Source organism: Paramisgurnus dabryanus, chromosome 21 (genome assembly GCF_030506205.2).
Source record: "Paramisgurnus dabryanus chromosome 21, PD_genome_1.1, whole genome shotgun sequence".
NCBI classification, from domain to species: domain Eukaryota; kingdom Metazoa; phylum Chordata; class Actinopteri; order Cypriniformes; family Cobitidae; genus Paramisgurnus; species Paramisgurnus dabryanus.
Window position 1 is genome coordinate 8,694,063 of NC_133357.1, and position 18,840 is coordinate 8,712,902.

Here is an 18,840-nt window from a genome sequence, read left to right on the forward strand (position 1 = left end):
CGCCTGGTCCCCACCCACTCCCATAATAACCAACATCTGCATTTGGTTCTGGAGAACAAAGACATGAGGGGGAATAAATACAACTTTTGTGTAAACTGTCTTGTACGTGGAAGGAACTTTTCAGTGATGTTTCTTAACCTTTACCCAACAGAGAAAGTAAACACTGCAGAAATTCGATTGAGCGGTTTATTTTTCCAAAAAATGCAGTCACCGTCTCAGAGTTCATTGCATCAAATGCGAGAAAACTGAACATAAATTTCATAATGTTTTAATATAAAACACTTTAGAATTACAATGAGCCTTTTGATTGGAAACATCATAAAGATGACTTTCTATTGGTGCCTGAGGGTGATGAAGCTCCTCCCACTACAGATTTATAAATAAGATGACAGAGAGCTTGTATAGATTCTTCAGTATGTTTGGCTAATACGTTACATCTAATTTTTTTATTCTAAATAGTTTTGTGCCTGCAAATCGGCAGTCCATGTGTTCATCAAGTACTCTTGACACCCTCATCCATCCACTGTTTGAAAGCACATGGGTGCCCGACGGCTCCGACTCCCTCTTGCATATCATCCAACCCTGTCCCATCATCCCTCCCCTCTTCTTCTCTCATCTGCTTCTCTCCTCCACCCATCATTCTGTCCTGTACATCATCATCTTCTTCTTCCTCTGTGTTTTCTGGAGGTTCATCCGGCTCCACCGCAGGAGATCCGTCCCCTGTTCCTGAGAACCAAACATAACGTCAGCTTTCACAGATAAGCTGAGAGGTTCAGCCTCAAATCCCAAAACAAACAAACTTTTATTTTAATTTTAAAAAGGTGCTATGATTTGTCTCTGTGTGCATTTACCCTCACTGGCGTCTCCGTGCCCTTTCAACCCTCCGGGTCCCTCTGTGTCCCCTGCTGCGGCCCCTGCCATCGGGCACTTGTGATCTCTGTAGTATTTCTGGCGAGTGAAGCCTTTGTTACAGGAGGAACAGCGATAGCGGTAATCACCTGTGTGCGAGCGCTGATGTTCCAGCATGTGTGCGTGACGACTGAAAGATTTCTGACAAAACTGACACTTGTATGGCTTAATACCTGAAAAAGAGAATAAAATAAAGGCACAATATGTAAGTTTTTTCCGGACTATAAGCCACACCGGGGTATAAGCCGCATCATTAAAAAATGCGTAAGATTAAATAACACATATAAGTAACAGTGTTGCGTTTATTTAGAAAATTATTTCACAAAATCCAAGCCGAAGAACAGACATTTAATCTGGTAAGGCGAGTTATTCAACTTAACAATAGCAGACAGAACAGCAGGCTGAATAGATGTCTGTATGTTAAAGTAATATTATCAGTTATTTATAGGGATGCGCCGATACCACTTTTTTGGAATACGAGTACGAGTACGAGTACTTGCATTTCAGTACTTGCCGATACCGATACCGAGTACTTAATAAAAAAACATGATTTAAATTTACAGGTAACAGCTTTAGTCATATAATTTAACAAAAAAACAAGGGACTAGTTTTCCAGTTTGTTGTAAACTCTGCCTCTTTGGACAACACAAGAGGCATTAACCCCTTACACGCCGCTCAAACATAGACATTTCTCAAACCGTGGTATCGATCCCTGGTATCGGGGGACTTTTAACGAGTACGAGTACTTTAGAAAATGTGGTATCGAGGCCGATACCCGATACCAGTATCGGTATCGCTGCATCTCTAGTTATTTAAACGATACACCATAGCATACAGAACTTACCTGGAAGGTTGAATAGTCTAAATTAACCGAACAAGACAACTAGCGTGAAGTTCACATACTCGTCATTCCACATCACTGAATCCATTGAATTACATAAATACAGAAGCAGCATAAAGCGGACTCTCACGGCTGTAGACGGTAATGAGGTCTCTTGCTTCGTAAATGTCAAAATTAATTCATACTGACTTACAAGCCGCACCTGACTGTAAGACGCAGAACCAGCTAAGTTATGAAAAAAAACACGGCTTATAGACCAAAAAATACAGTAACTTCACAATGTATATATAAAATAAATCTCTATTTTAATAGTGCACTGTTCATAGCATCACTTGGTGTCATGTCCGAGTTATCCTCGGTTTCTGATTTAACTACCATAGAAACCATCAGTGTTTGACTTAACGTGTCACTGCGCAGATCGATCAGCCAATGACATTAAAGACAATAACAACTTAACTCTTTAACAGCGTCATCAAGCTGTAGCCTTTGTTGCTGTTTAGCGACCTCTTGTGGCAAAAATTACATAGTGCATTAAGTCACCACAAAACGGAAGTAGCGATTGTCTTATTTTCCCCGTGGTGACGTATATCTGAATGAAACATCTGCTGAAATTATAAAACATGTAGGGCTGGACTTGAATTTGTCCATTGAGAAATGATTGGATTGTTTGAAAGTTGGGTCATGTTGTGATTTGCTAATCACTGCAATCTTTTCCCAGACCCCGCCCACCTGCTGTACCACAAGACCGGAAGTAAAGAGAGATCGTTTTGAGGAGGAGAGGAGATTTGCGTTTTTGATTAAAGGTGCAGTGTGTTATTTTTAAAAAGATCTTTTGATAAAATTGCAAAATAATATACAAAACTATATTATCAGTGGTGTATAAAGACCTTTTATAATGAACCGTTATGCGTTTATTACCTTAAAATGAGACATTTTTATCTACATATACCGAGGGTCCCCTTAGATTGAAGTCGCCATTTTGTGCCACCACGTTTCTACAGAAGCCCAAACTTTTTTACTAAGTTGTCTCTGAAGATGACATGTTTGTCCGGTGGTGGCTACCGTAGCTTCTCTATGTGTTTCAAAAGCGAGAGGTGAGCAGTGGACTGAGCCATTGGTTGCAATTCGCAACCTCACCACAAGATGCCGCTACAATTTACACACTGCACCTTTAAAGATTATGAGGGCACATGAATAAAAAAAATAAAAAAGCTCATAGATAAGTCTATGTTTTTCATTTGAATTTCATTGTGAGCAATAGTCAATCTGGGCTGTAATAAAAGCAATGGTGCCTGAGCTCATAGATGAACAGTTGAAATCATTAATTCACCTTTAAAACATCTTTAATCTCACCTGAATGAGAGAGAATATGAGCTTTGAGTTTGTCAGGCCGGTTAAACTCTTTGGTGCAGCCCACATGAGTCCTGTGACAGGAGAAATAAAGATATGACCGTAGACATCGACAGACTGATGTTATTATCTCTCCATCACTCACCTGAACGGACATTTGTATTTCTTGAAGGGCTCGTGGATCAACATGTGTCTCTTAACTTTGTCTTTTCTGTTGAACGTGGCCTCACACACAGAACATTTAAATGGTTTCTCTCCTGGAAAATAAACACGCAAAGGTTAAGAGTGCACACAAACTAAACTTGTTGATTGATGTGTTATCTGCTTTATTTCCTCTGCATGCGGTCGTGTGACGTACCCGAGTGGATCTGTGTGTGTAGTTTAAGGTAGTGCTCAGTTTTGAAGAACTTCTTACAGATGGGACATTTAAATTTCCCGCCCGCTCCGTGAGTGATCAGATGTCTGCGGAAATACCTTTCACAGGGAAACACCTGAGGAAACAACCAAACCGCTTATTCATCTCTTGGATTAAAAAAATAAACTTGTATGACTACACTGCATGTGACACGCCGACCGTACGTGATGTATTTCAGTGTATGTCCAATGAAAACGCTGTGTGTAAGGTGAAAATTATTCATCCTTTTTTAAATTTCATAAGTAACACATTTAAAAATGATGTATTACTGATGAGTAAATGATTAAGTATAAATATATTGGTAGATTAAAGGCTCTTGTGCTGGAATGAGCTTCTTTCCTATGTTGACACGGATTAATGATTAAACTGAAATTTCATTACGACTGTCACTAGGGGGCGAACTCTGACAATCGTGTCCGAATGTAGTGCACAATGGAATGGCGGTTTAGTCTTTATATCTTTAAAATATTAAAAAGAAAACATGAAGTGCACTTAAAAAAAATGTAGGAAAAGTTTTGATCCACTTCAAATGTTCACTAGTGTATTAAAAAAGAAAATTAATTTTCAGTGATTAAAGGCAAAATGACGGAGCCCCTAAGGGGACATGGAGCAAAAACTAAATAAAGTTTAGTTTCACGTGGGCGCGAGAAAGTTATGTGCGCACGCTAAACTAAACTTTAAAAAAAAAATCTGCACATGAAGGTTTTGCGTGACCAAGGAAAAGTTTTTATGTGACCACGCGAAAGTTTTTAAGTGAGCATATGAAACTAAACTTTAGAATTTTTTACTCCAATTTCACCTTAGGGGCTCGGTACAAAATATTGGATGTGTGGATCTTTTTTTAAATGCATGTTCTTTAATATATGACCTATAACAAAAAATAACAAAAACAACATAAGTTATAACATATATAATAATAATAATAATAATAATATGTAATAGGTATAAAAATAGGGGTAAAAGTTTGGCCCGCATCACATTTAAATTTTTAAAGTCTGGCCCTCGAAGAAGAGAAGGTAAAGCCCCCCGGATATAAGTCATTATTTTTTCATAACTTACTGTTATGAACGAGAGAAAAAAAGTAAGAACGTTTTCAAGTTTAAGTCTCAATGAAAGATCTTCTGAAGTATATTTTGAGAGCAAAAGATGTGAATGTGATGATGTGTATTTTCAGACCTTCTGGCAGTGAGGACACGGGTAGTTATGTGTGGCGTTTAGTAAATGTTGCTCCAGGGCTTCTTGTGTGGAGTATTTGCTCTGACATTTATTACATCTGTACAAAGCAAACACAAGCAGGTTTAGATGAAAGGAAAGCATCTGTATGACGTGATTGCTTACTGATATTCACCTGTAGTAGTTAGTCTCTTTGCGCTGGTTCTGCTGAGGACAGAAGCTATGGGAGTACTGGTGTAAACCCAGTTCAAAGAGCGATGGAAAGACTTTAGCACACTGATGACAGCGGTACGTCAGCTGTTCCTGATGCGTCTGGATGTGCTCGAGAAACTGATCCAACTTCTGGAAGGTCTGAGAGCAGCTCTTCACGACACAGCGGTAAACCTGAACAGATGAATCATGGTATCGTAACAATATATCAGTGTCGACAGTACATGCAAATAAATCAACTTGTGCTTTAAAAAGTCAAGCGTTCCACTAAATTTACATGAGATTTGATTACTGAAGCTAACTGAAGCGTGGTGTGAAATGGCCTCTGGTGTCGTACCTGTTCGTTCTTGTGTTGGGTCATGTGAGACTTCAGCTGGAAGTAGGTGCTGAATTTGCCTGAGCAGAACTGACATTGGTACGAGCTGTCGATCAGGAGAACCTGTTTGTTCTGTTTCCTCTCCGCCGAGCCCTGCGTCTCCACACCGTTTCTCTCCTCTACTGTTGGTTGATATATAAGTTAACACCTGACAAACTAACAAAAAAAATCATTCAAGTTTAAGAAGTCCCTACAGGCATCACTTTGCTCTTGGTGCTCTTCGTCCATCTGCTGTGAGGTCTCATTGTTCAGCTGAAGAACCTGGACGGTGATGGGCATCCTGGAGACGCTGCTGTGGACACCGGCGGGCCAAACCTTGTGCGTCTGCATGTGTTTCTTCACGTTAGACTTCTGAGCGAAGGCTCGACCGCACACGATACACTGAAAGGGTTTTTCACCCGTGTGACTGCAGAACATCACCGTTAGTTAGTATTACCATGAACTTGGTGAGTACTGTTTCTAGAATACATCATATAGAGTAAACGGTCTTCATGTTTAATAAGGATACAAGAGCAATCATATAAAAACATACATTTATATATATAAATAAAAATAAATAAATATATAAAAATAAATAGATTGAATTATGTATCACACACGTTTAATGTCACGACCCGAATACAAACCCAGAACAGTTTTACCTTCTCATGTGTTGTTGAAGGTCAAAGTTCTTGGTAAAGACTTTATCGCAGTAACTGCACTTTAGTTTCTGTGCTTTTCCTTTGACTTGACCTGCTGGAAGAAAACACTTTCAGTATTCACATAATTTCTGCTGGTCTGTCTCTATGTGTTCTGTACCGTATGAAGTACCGTCTTGTGTTTTCTTGGATGTTCTGGCTCTTTTGGGAATGATGACTTTGTTGTATTCTCCCAGTTCAGAGAGCGTGCAGGTCTTGTTTTTTGTGCTTTGTTTTCCAGGGCTGTACACTGGAGCCGTATTAAACCCCTGACCATCCACACACTGACTGGGGACCTGACAAACAACAACATATCGACTTACGTTTCTTTAGAAAAGTATACTACTCTAGTTTACATAAATTACAACAACCCATCCTTTTTCACTTTTAAAGTGTATTAATAACTACAGAAAGCCACTGTACCTGCACAGACTGAAATGACTGCAGGCCCAGAGCCGAGACTTCTGCAGTACCGCCTCCAGCCATAGAGGGCAGTGTGCTGTACACCTGCACTATAGAGTTACTGTGGCTGGAGGGCACCTGTGAGGAAAGGGGCGTGGCCTGACTGGGTGGGAGGGGCTGTGGAGGCTGCTGCTGCTGATGGTGCTGCAGATACGAGGTTCCTGCGTGCATGCTGAGATTATTCTGTAAAAAACAACAGATGAGCAGGGACGCAAAATGAACTTTTCTTACTGTATCACCCAAATACTAATTTCTTTTTTCCTGATTTACTATTTGCAGAAAACGTAAGAAAAGAGCACTTGTTATAAATTTGTAAATAATAAGTAAAACAAATCATTTTTGTTATCTGTATCACTCTATGATCATGAGGAAGCAGAGTTCACCTCTTTAAATCTCTGCATGTTTGGTTAATGGGGCGTACACACCAAATGCAAATTCAACGATATGTGTGAGTAGATTACATAAAATGACGCAAACTTGCATGGGGTGATGTGAATTACACAAATTGGGCAGTGTGATTGCCGCGAAAACACGCACTATTCGCCTCAAGCGTGTTTTTTGCGCAAGAAAAATATTCTACTCAAGAGAAATATTTTTCGTTACATGAAGTTAAATCCCACGAGTAATCTAGAGCAGTGGTTCTTAAACTTTTTCAGCGTCAGCCCCCCCTTGTGTACGGTGCATTCCTTCGTGGCCCCCCCAAAGAAAATTTATGACAAAAAATTTCTAATGCTGCATTTACACCAGCCATCTAGTTTGCGCAAATTGAGCGTTGCCGCAGCAAGTGCGCAAGTTGAAAAATTTTAACTTTGCCGGAAAAACAAGCCATGTTAACCAATCCGGAGATTGCTCTAGTAGTGACTTGATTACAGGAAGCGAGTAGAGTCGCAGAAGCCCCTCCCATGACCTGAATTTCCGCGTTAATGTCTCGAAGACTAGAATTTCACGCGCGAATGAAGCGAGTAAACTTAAAATGATCAGGCGGCAAACTAGATGCGGAAGAAGCGAATTTGACGCCTCAAATGCGGCTGGTGTGAACCAGCGGTAAAATTTAACATTTTAATAAAACAAAACATTAAATTTTACAAAGTGCTGTTGGTTAGTAGCCTTATTTTTTTAGGTTTAATTACACAGAATTTATGATAAATATATACAATGTATTTTATAAACTGGGGCCCCCCAGGCACCATCTCCTGACCCCCCAGTTTGAGAACCTCTGATCTAGAGCGAGAAAGGAACGCGATGCTTCACGTTTGGTGTGTACACAGCATAAGGTGACGGTTTACCTGCACAGATCCCTGCATGACTGCCATTGGCTGATCCAGAGAGCTGAATGCTGATATCGCCGACATCAGAGCTTCATCGCTGACCAACACGTTACCCTGGACCAGTGTGTGCGTCAGAGGAGATTGCGGTACGGTGATATACGTGGACACCTTAAGGTAATAAATGATATAAACACAAATAAAACTGCAGCGAGTACCGATATATATTTCTGTTTCTTAAAATAGTCTAACAAACAATCATTATTCACTTTGTGTTACACAAAACAAAACTTTGATGTGCAGTAAAGTCTTATTCAAACAGTAACGTGGAAGACCAGATGTACTACGGTGTGTGTGGTTGATCTCCAGCAGGATCAGGTGATCTTTACCTGTCTGTTCACGGGTAGTTGTGGTCCAGTGCTGATGGACGGGACGGAGGTGTAAGTGTTGTTAGAGGCGAGCGATACGGTGGCCAGTGATGGGGTGTTGGATTGACACTGTTCACGCTTGTGGGTCATGAACGCCGGTAAAGAGTTAAACTGCTTCTTACATTTACCACAGAGAAAAACGTCGTCATCGTCTACAAATATAATGTAACAAAGAGATTATTATGGGTTATATAGTGGCACAGACTGAATATAATGTAACATGATGAGTTCTTTTGTTTCAGATAAAGTATCAGAAATAATCATCACCCATCGGGTGGATGGTCGTTCCTGAGACGTTCTGTGTGCTGGGGTCCAAAACACCACCTTGACCATCTAATAGTGATTGAACATTCAGGACCGTCTGATTGTCCATGCCTAGACATAAACATGATCTGATATCAGTTTATGATGAGCTGGTTTAGTGAGACAAGCAGCAAGATTATTGCTTATACTAACTAATAGTGATTTAAACCTCACTGTACTGTAACTGTAAAACACCATTAACACATTTAGTCCAATCTATCAATATGGTACTGTACTTATGTTAAAAACAGCTAAACCAGCATAAGCTGGTAAGTTGGTTTTGGCTGGTCTCCCAGCTTGGTATTAACTGGTTTTAATGGTGTAGCAAGCTGCTCTAGCTGCGTTTTTGACACTTTTTAAGATTGGTTAGCTGAACTTAGCTGGCCAGGCTGGAAGACCTTCGGCCTGGGAGGACCAGTTTAAACCAGCTACCAGCTTATGCTGGTCTTAGCTGGATTTGGCATTGTAACAGTAAAATGTCACTTCAAAAACATATTAACATTAGTGTATAAGGAATAAATACACAAATAAATCAAGAAACTGTGAACATAAGACCAATATGTAGTTCATTATAGTGTAAAATAGGTTTACAGTTTAAACCAATCTAGTTAGACTAATCCAACTGATCTTCCTGAAAACTGACCAACCCCTCTATAATATATATTATCATATTTAAAGTATATGGTTACATCTAATGTACAAAAACAGATTAAAAGTATTAAATTCAATGTATATTTTCAGATAAGGTATTTGATTAGATTGAGTTTATATGCTGCTTTTCCAATGGGGTCTCGCGCACCCTCCGCCATTAGGCTGTTATTTCAATCTCTCTTCCGCCCTCCTCTACATCAATTTGTGCTCAGGTGCATTACAGTAAATGAATAAACACACATAAATAAACACACTGATCGCGAAGAAAATACCCATATTCATCCTTATGTGATTCGTACTGTTAACATTTATAGAAACCTGAACAACTGTGTAAACATGTATTTATGGTGTTTTCTTGTCGAGCGTGCATGCGTTTTTGTTATCAAAATAAAATAATAACTTAAAGCTTGTCTATATGCTCGAGAATTATGAAATAAAGTATGAATTTATACCTTCCAGAACCTCAAATATTGCCTGCGCCATTTTGTTGCTCCTCTATGGCCGTTTCTCAATCGGAAGGCTGCAGCCTCCGGAGGTCGCATATGCAGGCTGCATACGTCATTAAGCTTGATTTATTTAAATTAAATGAGCATTACATTCGCAAGTCATAAGCATAGTGCAACAATTTACGATTAACTACGAATAACAGTCAACTTTATTATTATTAATATTCTGAAGTAAAACGGTCTTGATGACGTATGCAGCCTGCAAATACGACCTTTGGAGGCTGCAGCCTTTGGATTGAGAAACGGCCTAGTGTAATGCAAGCGGTAGGCGGAGTTTATTACAATGATTCACGTTTAAAAAAATATTTATTAGGGGGGTTTCATTAAATAATTTATTTTTGCACATCTTTTGTGAAATGCTCAGACTAATTTGTATTTAGACTAATTTGAAACTAAGCTGATTAACATTTACTGTTACAGGTTAGTTTCACAAATTGACTCCATTCATGTAGCAAATACACTTTCTAATTTAGCTGTTTTCATTACATCATTTTATATTTGTGTTTTTGGATCTTAAATTCATCAATGAATTTTGCATCTGCTCGGAACCGAAGCTTATAATAAGACAAAAATAACATTGTAATAACATAACCAGCACAAAACACGTATTGTAATATTCTATACAAATAAACGAGTTAATATAGAGTACAGTAGATGTGTTTTCATGAAAATAATGTCTGATCAAAGTCCGTTTAGTAACGACACTGTTTTCATCGCAATTAATCATTAAACACATGAAATAAATCCAAAAGCACGATTTTATTTAATCAACAACTAAAAACAACAAAAACACAAAATAATGCGACGCTAATGAGTGACAGCCGCTCCATCCAATCGCACTTCAGAAAATGCTGACGTCAACGGCGTAGGAGGCAAGCTCTCCACCAAACAGCGCGCAGCACGCCGGCACGTGCCAGTTTCGCGGCAAAAAAGATTTGGCGCGTAAATCTTTGAGCAAGTTCCGATCAGCTGGAACAAAAAACAACAATAACAAAAGTGACTCCGGCCGCACCGGCTCGCGAGGACACTCCCGACGACATCTGTTAGACTTTCAATGGATTTATGCATTTAAAATAAACATCTTAAAGGAATTTGATATTATTTTGAGGTGCTTTTTGTAAACTTCCTGGGTGGATTGATTCAAGAGGACACAAGCGGAGGATATTTTGGATTACATTGTCACATAAGACGGGAAACTGCACTTTGGCTTTGTTCTTCAGACGGAACGGGTTTTATTATTATATTTACCTTTTCTAAAGTTGTGTAATTCTACACATATCGATAAGTTTACTAATGCTGATGTAATGCATACATCGAAATACTTGTTTATTACAAAAAACGCCCCAACTACATTAGAATGGACAAATAAGGGTTTAATCTGAACTATTTGATGTTTTAAGGCACTTTAGAGTTAAATGTTGTTTTGCATTTTTATTATACGGTCCTCATTTATAAAAGACTGCTTTTTAGTTGTTTTCAATCGCAGTTTTCTAAACAATGGATTAATAACGCAGAACTGATCACGCATGCGCCTGTAATGTATTATATGTTTATGAATGACGTGTTTGGGATCACTTTTAACGTCAAGTTTTAGGGTAAAGTGGTTGTTTTTGTTTTGCAAGAGGACCTTGACCCAGAAATTGGCCTTGTCGTTTCAGAGACTCGCCCATATGTTTGAACATGGCTGATTCAGTCGTGCCCAGTTTAATCCTCACTATTGTGTGCGTTTTTTGTTCACCCAATCATCCTTTAGTTTACATGCACTGAGTTTAAGGGTTAAGGTTTGAGACCATGTCTGAGAGTTATATATCGGGTCAGACATCAGAGGAGTTGCTGGCTGATTTCGAGTCTCTTTTCAACAATGGCAGTATTGATCTCAGTAAGGACCATCAGATTGTCATCATATCGACCCCAAGCACGGGCAGCACTTCTGCGGGAGACATCCTGCTGTTCGCCACCCCACACAACACCGCGACCACCGCCGTCAACACCCAACCCGAACACCGGAGAGCGACACTGGGCAGACCGCCGGTATGATATCATCTCATCTCCTTTGAAGGGGTTTAAATGTATCATTCTGTAACATATGTAACGTGCCACTTCCTTTTGACCTTTAACCTTTGGTTGACTGCCCAACTTAAATATGTAACAGGGGATATCGTAAATGTAATATTACAAATAAAGGGGTATTCTAAAAGGGGTCATATTATGAGATTTGTTTTTAAGATGTCAAAACAATTTTTGGTACACATGTGAAGTTTTAGCTCAAAATACCCAACAGATAATTTATTATAGCCTGTTAAAATTACTCCTTAGTAGGTGTGAGCAAAAATGTGCTGGTTTTGGGTGTGTCCTTTAAAATGCAAATGAGCAGATGAAATGCAAACACTGATCACCATAATGGTGGTTTGTTAAAAAAAAATTGAAACACAATTGTGCTGTCAATTTTCTCTCTGCACCAGGACTCGAAAGTGTGACCAATTTGGTTGCACATGCGAACTAATTTCTCAATGGTGCGACTTAAAAAAATCTCAGCTCGCACCGGTGCGACCGGGCGTTCAAGGGAAAAAGCCGTGGTCCAGATGTACGTGTGTACTTTCAAAAATACGTGTGCGCTCCTGTCAGACAGAGAGAGGTGAGTAGCCTTGGTCCGTCAGATAAACAGAGTGGATGTAGCCGCGAATGATAAGAAAAGAGGAAAAGAATGATTGACAACTTTTTCGTTAAAAATGGTAAGTTAAGGCCTGATCCGTCCGAAGATTATAACTGGTCTGGTCGCAGTCTTTGTCAAACGGGCGGGTATGAAATAAATTGATGCTGATGTCGGATAACGGGCCAAGTATTATTTTAATCGTGTGGATGCGGGTTATCAAACAGGACTGTGCGTAACTTATATAAGGAAAATGGAAAGACAGCATGAAAATGATAAAATAGCCTACATGTTTATATTCTGCACATTAAACCACCATGGGCGCTAAACTACAGTTTTAAAGGGACAGTTTACCCAAAAATTCTGTCATCATAAAATGTTCCTAATTTTGTTACAAACCTGTAGAAATGTTTTTGTTCTGATGAACACAAAGCAAGATATTTTGAGGGATGTTTGTAACCAAACCTAGCATGAGCCCCATTCACAACATGAGAGTAAGAAAATTATGACACAATTTTCATTTTTGGGTGAACTATAAATGCGATGCGGTCAAAAATTTGGGTGCACCTAACTTTTGTGCTGGTGCACCCAAAAAAAAAAGTTAGGCCCACCAGTGCAACCAGTTTAGCTCTGCACTAAATGTGAGTGCCGTGATTGGATAGTGCAGATTAACTCTTTCCTCGCCAGGGTTTTTAATGTTTGTCACAAAAGTTTAATGCCTTCCAGAAAATGTTCTTCTAATATATAAACAAACAATATATCAAAGATCAGTCCCTCTGCTTTCAAAAAAAAAACGTTTCATCCTACCTTCATTAGTTCTCTTTTATCACCTCTTAAATATGGGTACGTTTCTTCAAAAACACCTAATTGTGAGCAAAAAGCTGAGATAATTCCATTTTTGTAAAGGACTTTTGATAGAGATCAGATCAGAGCGATCTATAAAACATACACGGAGTTCTTTCACGTGAAGCGCTTATTCTGGGTTGTATAAGTTGCGGAAGTGCGCCACCTGGTGGATAATAGCGGTATTGCGGAATGCCAGAAGTTCTCAGGGAAGTGTGTTCTCTTAATTGATGAGTTATCTCGTCAATGGCGGGGAAAAAGTTAAGGGGAGGTATTATTATAATAAGATCCCCTTCTGACATCACAAGGGGAGCCAAATTTCAATGAACAATTTTTTCACATGCTTGCAGAGAATGGTTTACCAAAACTAAGTTGCTGGGTTGATCTTTTTCACATTTTCTAGGTTGATAGAAACACTGAGGACCCAATCATAGCACTTAAACATGGAAAAAGTCTGATTTTCATGATATGCCCCCTTTAAAGGGTTCTTTGTAGAGTTGTTATATCAGAACCATTTCCCTCAAACTATTTTTAGCTGCAAGGATTAAATAACCAAAAATTACAATTTTAATAACAAATTCTTTGTTTTTATAGTCTATGGAAGTTGTATGTACTACAGCGTATCTTTAATAAAAACAGAAAGGACCTGTGGATGTGAGAGGTTTTGGTAAACTCACACCGTTTAAAAGAACATTTTACAAAAACAAGTGTTTAATGAATCGCTATGAAGAACCTTTTAGCACTATTGTTTATATGAGTGTATAAGATGGGATGTTTCATTCATTAACCATAGGTTATTTAAGGTTTCTATGTGTAAAGTGCATTACAGTTAAAACATTTGGTTAGCTGATGGTTTGTTTATGGATGTATGTTGATTTTATTCAGACTGGATGTTTCGTAAGCTGTGTAATGTCTCTTATGTTGAAGTCATGACTTCTGATTTCTTTTGTGAATTTAGGTAAAGAGGAAGTTGGATTTGGACAGTGATCATCAGTACATTTGTACTTCCAGAAGTCCTTCACATGGACCTGCACCTCCAGCCACGCCCGCACCACCCAGAGGTACACATCTATCACACATTTATAGTTTAGGAAAACCTTTTTTGTGCCAGGAAAGTCAGAAATGTCAGTAGTGTTTTCATGCTTAACTCTAGTAAGTTTCAGCCACTTGAAATATTTGACATCTGTCTCTCCTTTTTTCTTTTTAGTGTAGAAACCCTGAAATGTATTATTATTATACGTTATGCACTTCATGTGTAAATGTAATGTTTTTTTCCTTTTTTTTATTTCTGTAGTGCCCAGATTGTCCACAGAGAAGTCTCGCTACGACACGTCTCTCAACCTGACCACCAAACGTTTTCTGGATCTGCTGGCTCAGTCTCCAGATGGTGTGGTTGATCTGAACCGGGCCTCTCAGGTGCTTGACGTCCAGAAACGACGCATCTATGACATCACCAACGTCCTGGAGGGAATTCGGCTGATCTCCAAGAAGTCCAAGAACAACATTCAGTGGTTGTAAGTGTTTGTGGTTTCTGTAGATCCTTCAGCGATAAACCAAAACACCAGGAGCTCTCCTCCTCTCGGCAGGGATCTTAATACATGTCAGCTGTGTGATTTGTGTTAGTCTTGGAAATCTTTGATGTTACATGAAATCAGATCAAGTCTCTTTTGGTTTTATAAGGAGAGGTAGCAAGACCTCTGCTGATGTTAAAATGATTTACTGACTCCCGTGTTTTGTCTTTGTGTTTCAGGGGGAATCGTATAGACGGAGCATCGGTGGCGAGGTTTCAGGAGCTTCAGAGAGAGTTGTCTGAATTGACGGACACTGAGGAGAAACTTGATGATCTGATTGAAAAAAGCAGCCTGCAACTACGACTGCTCACAGAAGACTCGCATAACAAAAAATATCCTTTATCTGTGTCCGTGTGTTTGTGTGTGTAGGATGCTTTTTTAGCATTTTACTCTTTCCACACCATTGACAAGTTAACTCGTCATTGACAAGATTTTACGGCAATCCATATTTCCAATATTATCAACTGGGTGGCGCTCTTACCCAACTTATAAAACACTGCAGCATCCACTGATCAAAAAACAGTTTAAAGTCTGTGTATGTTTTGATCAGCGCTCTGAATCTGATCTCTTATCAAAAGTCCTTTACAAAAATGCAATTAATTTGAGAGGTGATAAAAAGAGAATGAAACTTTTTTGTTGTTGTTGTTTGAAAAGCAGAGGGTTTGATCTTTCATTTGATATATTGTATGTTTATATATTTAAAGAACATTTGAATATGTAAGGCTTTGGTGAAAATCATAAAAAATTCTGGTGCTGGCAACTTTTTCAGGGAAAAAGTTCCTGTCTGCATGAAAATGCAAAAGCTCACCCATTTAAACCGGAAGTCCTAAAATGAAGTCTTAATGTGGCACAGGAATAGAAAAAACTGCATACATGTGAATCTTGTTAATCTTTAATGATAAATTCAAGCTGGGGTACATTAGATGTCAGGACCTTCGTGAGACCGTGGATCCTCCGGATCAGATCGTCATGGTGATTCGAGCACCACCTGAAACACAGATGCAGGTGTCAGAACCATGTGAGGTGAGCAAACGCATGAAGAACACAAAGATGAAATGCTTTGATTTTTGTCTTTGCTAGAAGCAACTGTGTCCTTGTCCCTACTCGACACCAACATGAGGTGAAATAAATGATTTTGAAATGTCTCCATGATGCAGGGCTACCAGATTTCTCTAAAGAGCTCCAGAGGTCCAATTGATGTGTTCCTGTGCCCTGAGGACAGTTCTGGGGTTTGTAGTCCTGTAACAGATTGTAGTCCAGCTAAATCATCCAGTCAGAGCCCTCCGCAGTCTGAACCCACCCCACAGGAAGTGACATCAACACCAACGACACTCCCGAGCTCCTCCCCTCTGCCTCTGGGTAATGACTCCGGTTAGTATGATGCTGACGTTTTTTTTTAAATCATTCTTTTTATGGGTCAGGTTTTCATTCATTATGAGTGGATATAAAATAAAGCACATTATTAAAACTAGCCAGTTGATTTACCTAAATAAACTTTCAAAAGGATTATTTTGTGCATTTACTGTATGGTTTAAAGGTGCAGTGTGTAAATTTTAGCGGCATCTAGTGATGAGGTTGCGAATTGCAACCAACGGCTCAGCCCACTGCTCACCCCTCGCGTTTGAAACGCATAGAGAAGCTACAGTAGTTGCCACCGGAAAAACATATCGTCGGAGACAAAAAAGTTTGTCTGTTCAGGGCTTCCGTAGAAACGTGGCGGCACAAACTGGCGACTTCCACGTAAGGGGACCCTCGTGTGTGTAGATAAAAACATCTCATTCTAAAATAATAAAAACATAATTCATTATTAAAAGGTCTTTATACACCCCTGATAATATAGTTTTGTATATTATATTGCATTTCTGTCAAGAGATCCTTCTAAACACTACACACTGCACCTTTAATACATACATATAATCTAAATTTTTATCTTAAAGGGATAGTTCACCAAAAATCAGTCATTATTTACTCTCAAGTTTTTGAAAACCTGCATACATTTCTTTCTTCTGAGGCCTCATTCACTTCCATAGAAAGAAGAAAAGAATACTATAGAAGTGAATGGGGCTTCTGATCAGTTTGGTTACAGACATCCCTCAAAATATATTTGTGTTCATCAGAACAAAGAAATGTATTTATGTTTGTAACAACATGATGACAGAATTTTCATTTTTGGTGAACTACCTTTAAGAAAATGATATGTAGATGTTGAAGTGATTTCAGTCTTGACTATAAATGTTACATCAAAATCTAAAAGATAGATTTATATCTAAATAAAGATCTCCTTTATATCTAAAAGTTGATTTGAATATAAATCATAATGGCTTAAAAACAATGTCTCATGTTTCCTTAGAGCCTTTTCTGGACTCCGATCCGTTTTCTGGCAATTGTTTGATGCCAGATTTTGATTTGTCTCCCCTGGACTCTGACTTCCTACTTGAGCGGAGCGACGGTGTGGACGGCATCGGCCTCCCATTGGACAGTTTCATCTGCTTGTCTCCTCCACACAATCAGGATTATCACTTTGGCCTGGAGGAGCACGAGGGCGTCAGCGAGCTGTTCGACTGCGACTTCAGTGACCTCGGCCCTTTGGAGTTTTAAAAGACAGATTTAAGTATTCCTTTCCTTTCCTTTCCTGCTCTCGATTCCTGGTGTGATTTCACATTGATTCCCTTTTCAATCCGGATCTAAAACACCCCTGAATCAGGGTCCAGATTCAGCACTCGAGTGCTCGCGAGCACTGCCATTTAATTTATTGATAGAATGAATAAGTCACCTTTAATCTCTGTTAGTTTGTGTTTGATTTTATTGTATTGTGTTCATGTTGTGAAGGTTTTAGGATGTTGTGATCTTACCGGATAGAGGTATGAATATAAACTGACGAGGTTTTAATGGAATATTTCTCAGGAATATTTCGGGAGTGATGATGTGCTAGTTACCGGATGTATTTACGGTCTTGTACCGCATGCTGCATGATAATCGATTGGGTTTTCTTTCAAGTGGTTTGTAGGTCTCGGCTTCACAAACATCAACACACAAACTTACAGGGAAACAACAACTGATGTGTATTCAGCATTTATTCACAGTTGTTTAGTTCACATCAATATTCAGTTTCTAATCATTAATATTATTATATTCAGGTTCATTCACACACAAATACATATTTCCTAATGTTTATCATGTCGCAGATTTAAGTGCATTCAGTTCTGCATCTTTTTAAAGTTTGTTGTTTGTTCTTCTACATTTAGTGATCATTACAGGAAGACTTATGAAGCTTTTTGCAACTTAATTTATATCTGATGCAGTAAACACGCAAACATTACAGTCCTGCTTTAAAACCTTAAAACTCATCTGTCTTGTGTTGTATAATGTATTTGTGTGTGTGTGTGTGTGTGTGTGTGTGTGTGTGTGTGTGTGTGTGTGTGCGCGCATATGTGTGTGTAAATGTTTCCAACTTGTCTTTAATATTAACTTTAATATTTAAAAAGCACTATATATAAATAGAAGTGTATATATTTAGTTTTCTTGATCTGATTGGTTTCTCTTCACACCTCTCTCTTTAAATATGTTGTATTAGTTACAGTCAATCAGATGGGTTATAAAGATATAATATCATTGTTTTTGGATATTTAAAAGTGCTTTGTTAGGATATTTAATAGGTAGATATAAAGGGATCCAATATTTGATCAGATTAAATGTGTAGATTTATTGGCTTGTTCTGTTTTCTGAAGGCAGCTTTTATTGTTTGGTTGATGAAATGTGTTTGTTTGTTGTTTGGTTTGTGTTTATAAGCTGAGTTGTCTGAGACAATTCTCCTCCGACCAGTTTGGTTAGCGTTTCACTTCATTTAGTTGTATAACAGCAAAGTGAGACTTTCTTCAGCGTTTACTTTAAGCACTTGAGTGACAAAAGCTAAGCTTAACAAACACGCATGCGTTTACTTTCAAGAGGAAATACAATCTGAATTCGAGTCATTTAACATTAAATGAGGATTATGACTTTTATTCCTTTTGGAGTTTTCTTGTTCTAAAGTTTTAAAATGTAAAAGCATTAACACATTTGTGTGTTTGGGGTTCTTGTGATGTTTTATTGCTGTAATACTCTTAGAAAAGCAATGGATGTTAGTCATCTTTATTCATGTCAATCTTTCAGATGTTATTGATCACCTGTCATTCAAAACTCTTCTTGATTGTGTCTTTGTTCTGATGACATT

At 38.6% G+C, this 18,840-nt stretch overlaps 2 protein-coding genes across 2 annotated transcripts; one reads left to right on the forward strand and one right to left on the reverse strand.

Annotated features, from left to right (window-relative positions):
- Positions 1 to 172: 172 nt before the first annotated feature.
- On the reverse strand, positions 173 to 9,591 carry znf341 (zinc finger protein 341). The gene is made up of 16 exons (XM_065275655.2): positions 9,513 to 9,591; positions 8,374 to 8,481; positions 8,068 to 8,258; positions 7,700 to 7,849; positions 6,375 to 6,596; positions 6,085 to 6,247; positions 5,916 to 6,009; positions 5,469 to 5,680; positions 5,236 to 5,396; positions 4,864 to 5,072; positions 4,692 to 4,788; positions 3,459 to 3,591; positions 3,246 to 3,357; positions 3,104 to 3,174; positions 852 to 1,082; positions 173 to 726 (listed from the first exon to the last, which is right to left on the reverse strand). The coding sequence occupies exons 1-16, from the start codon at positions 9,541 to 9,543 to the stop codon at positions 494 to 496; spliced, it is 2,418 nt and encodes an 805-aa protein (XP_065131727.1). The 5' UTR covers positions 9,544 to 9,591; the 3' UTR covers positions 173 to 493.
- Positions 9,592 to 10,320: 729 nt separating this feature from the next.
- On the forward strand, positions 10,321 to 18,840 carry e2f1 (E2F transcription factor 1). Its single transcript, XM_073813031.1, has 7 exons — positions 10,321 to 11,597; positions 14,018 to 14,120; positions 14,354 to 14,573; positions 14,810 to 14,960; positions 15,537 to 15,653; positions 15,788 to 16,001; positions 16,981 to 18,840. Exons 1-7 carry the CDS (start codon positions 11,358 to 11,360, stop codon positions 17,226 to 17,228), a joined length of 1,293 nt encoding a protein of 430 aa, XP_073669132.1. The 5' UTR covers positions 10,321 to 11,357; the 3' UTR covers positions 17,229 to 18,840.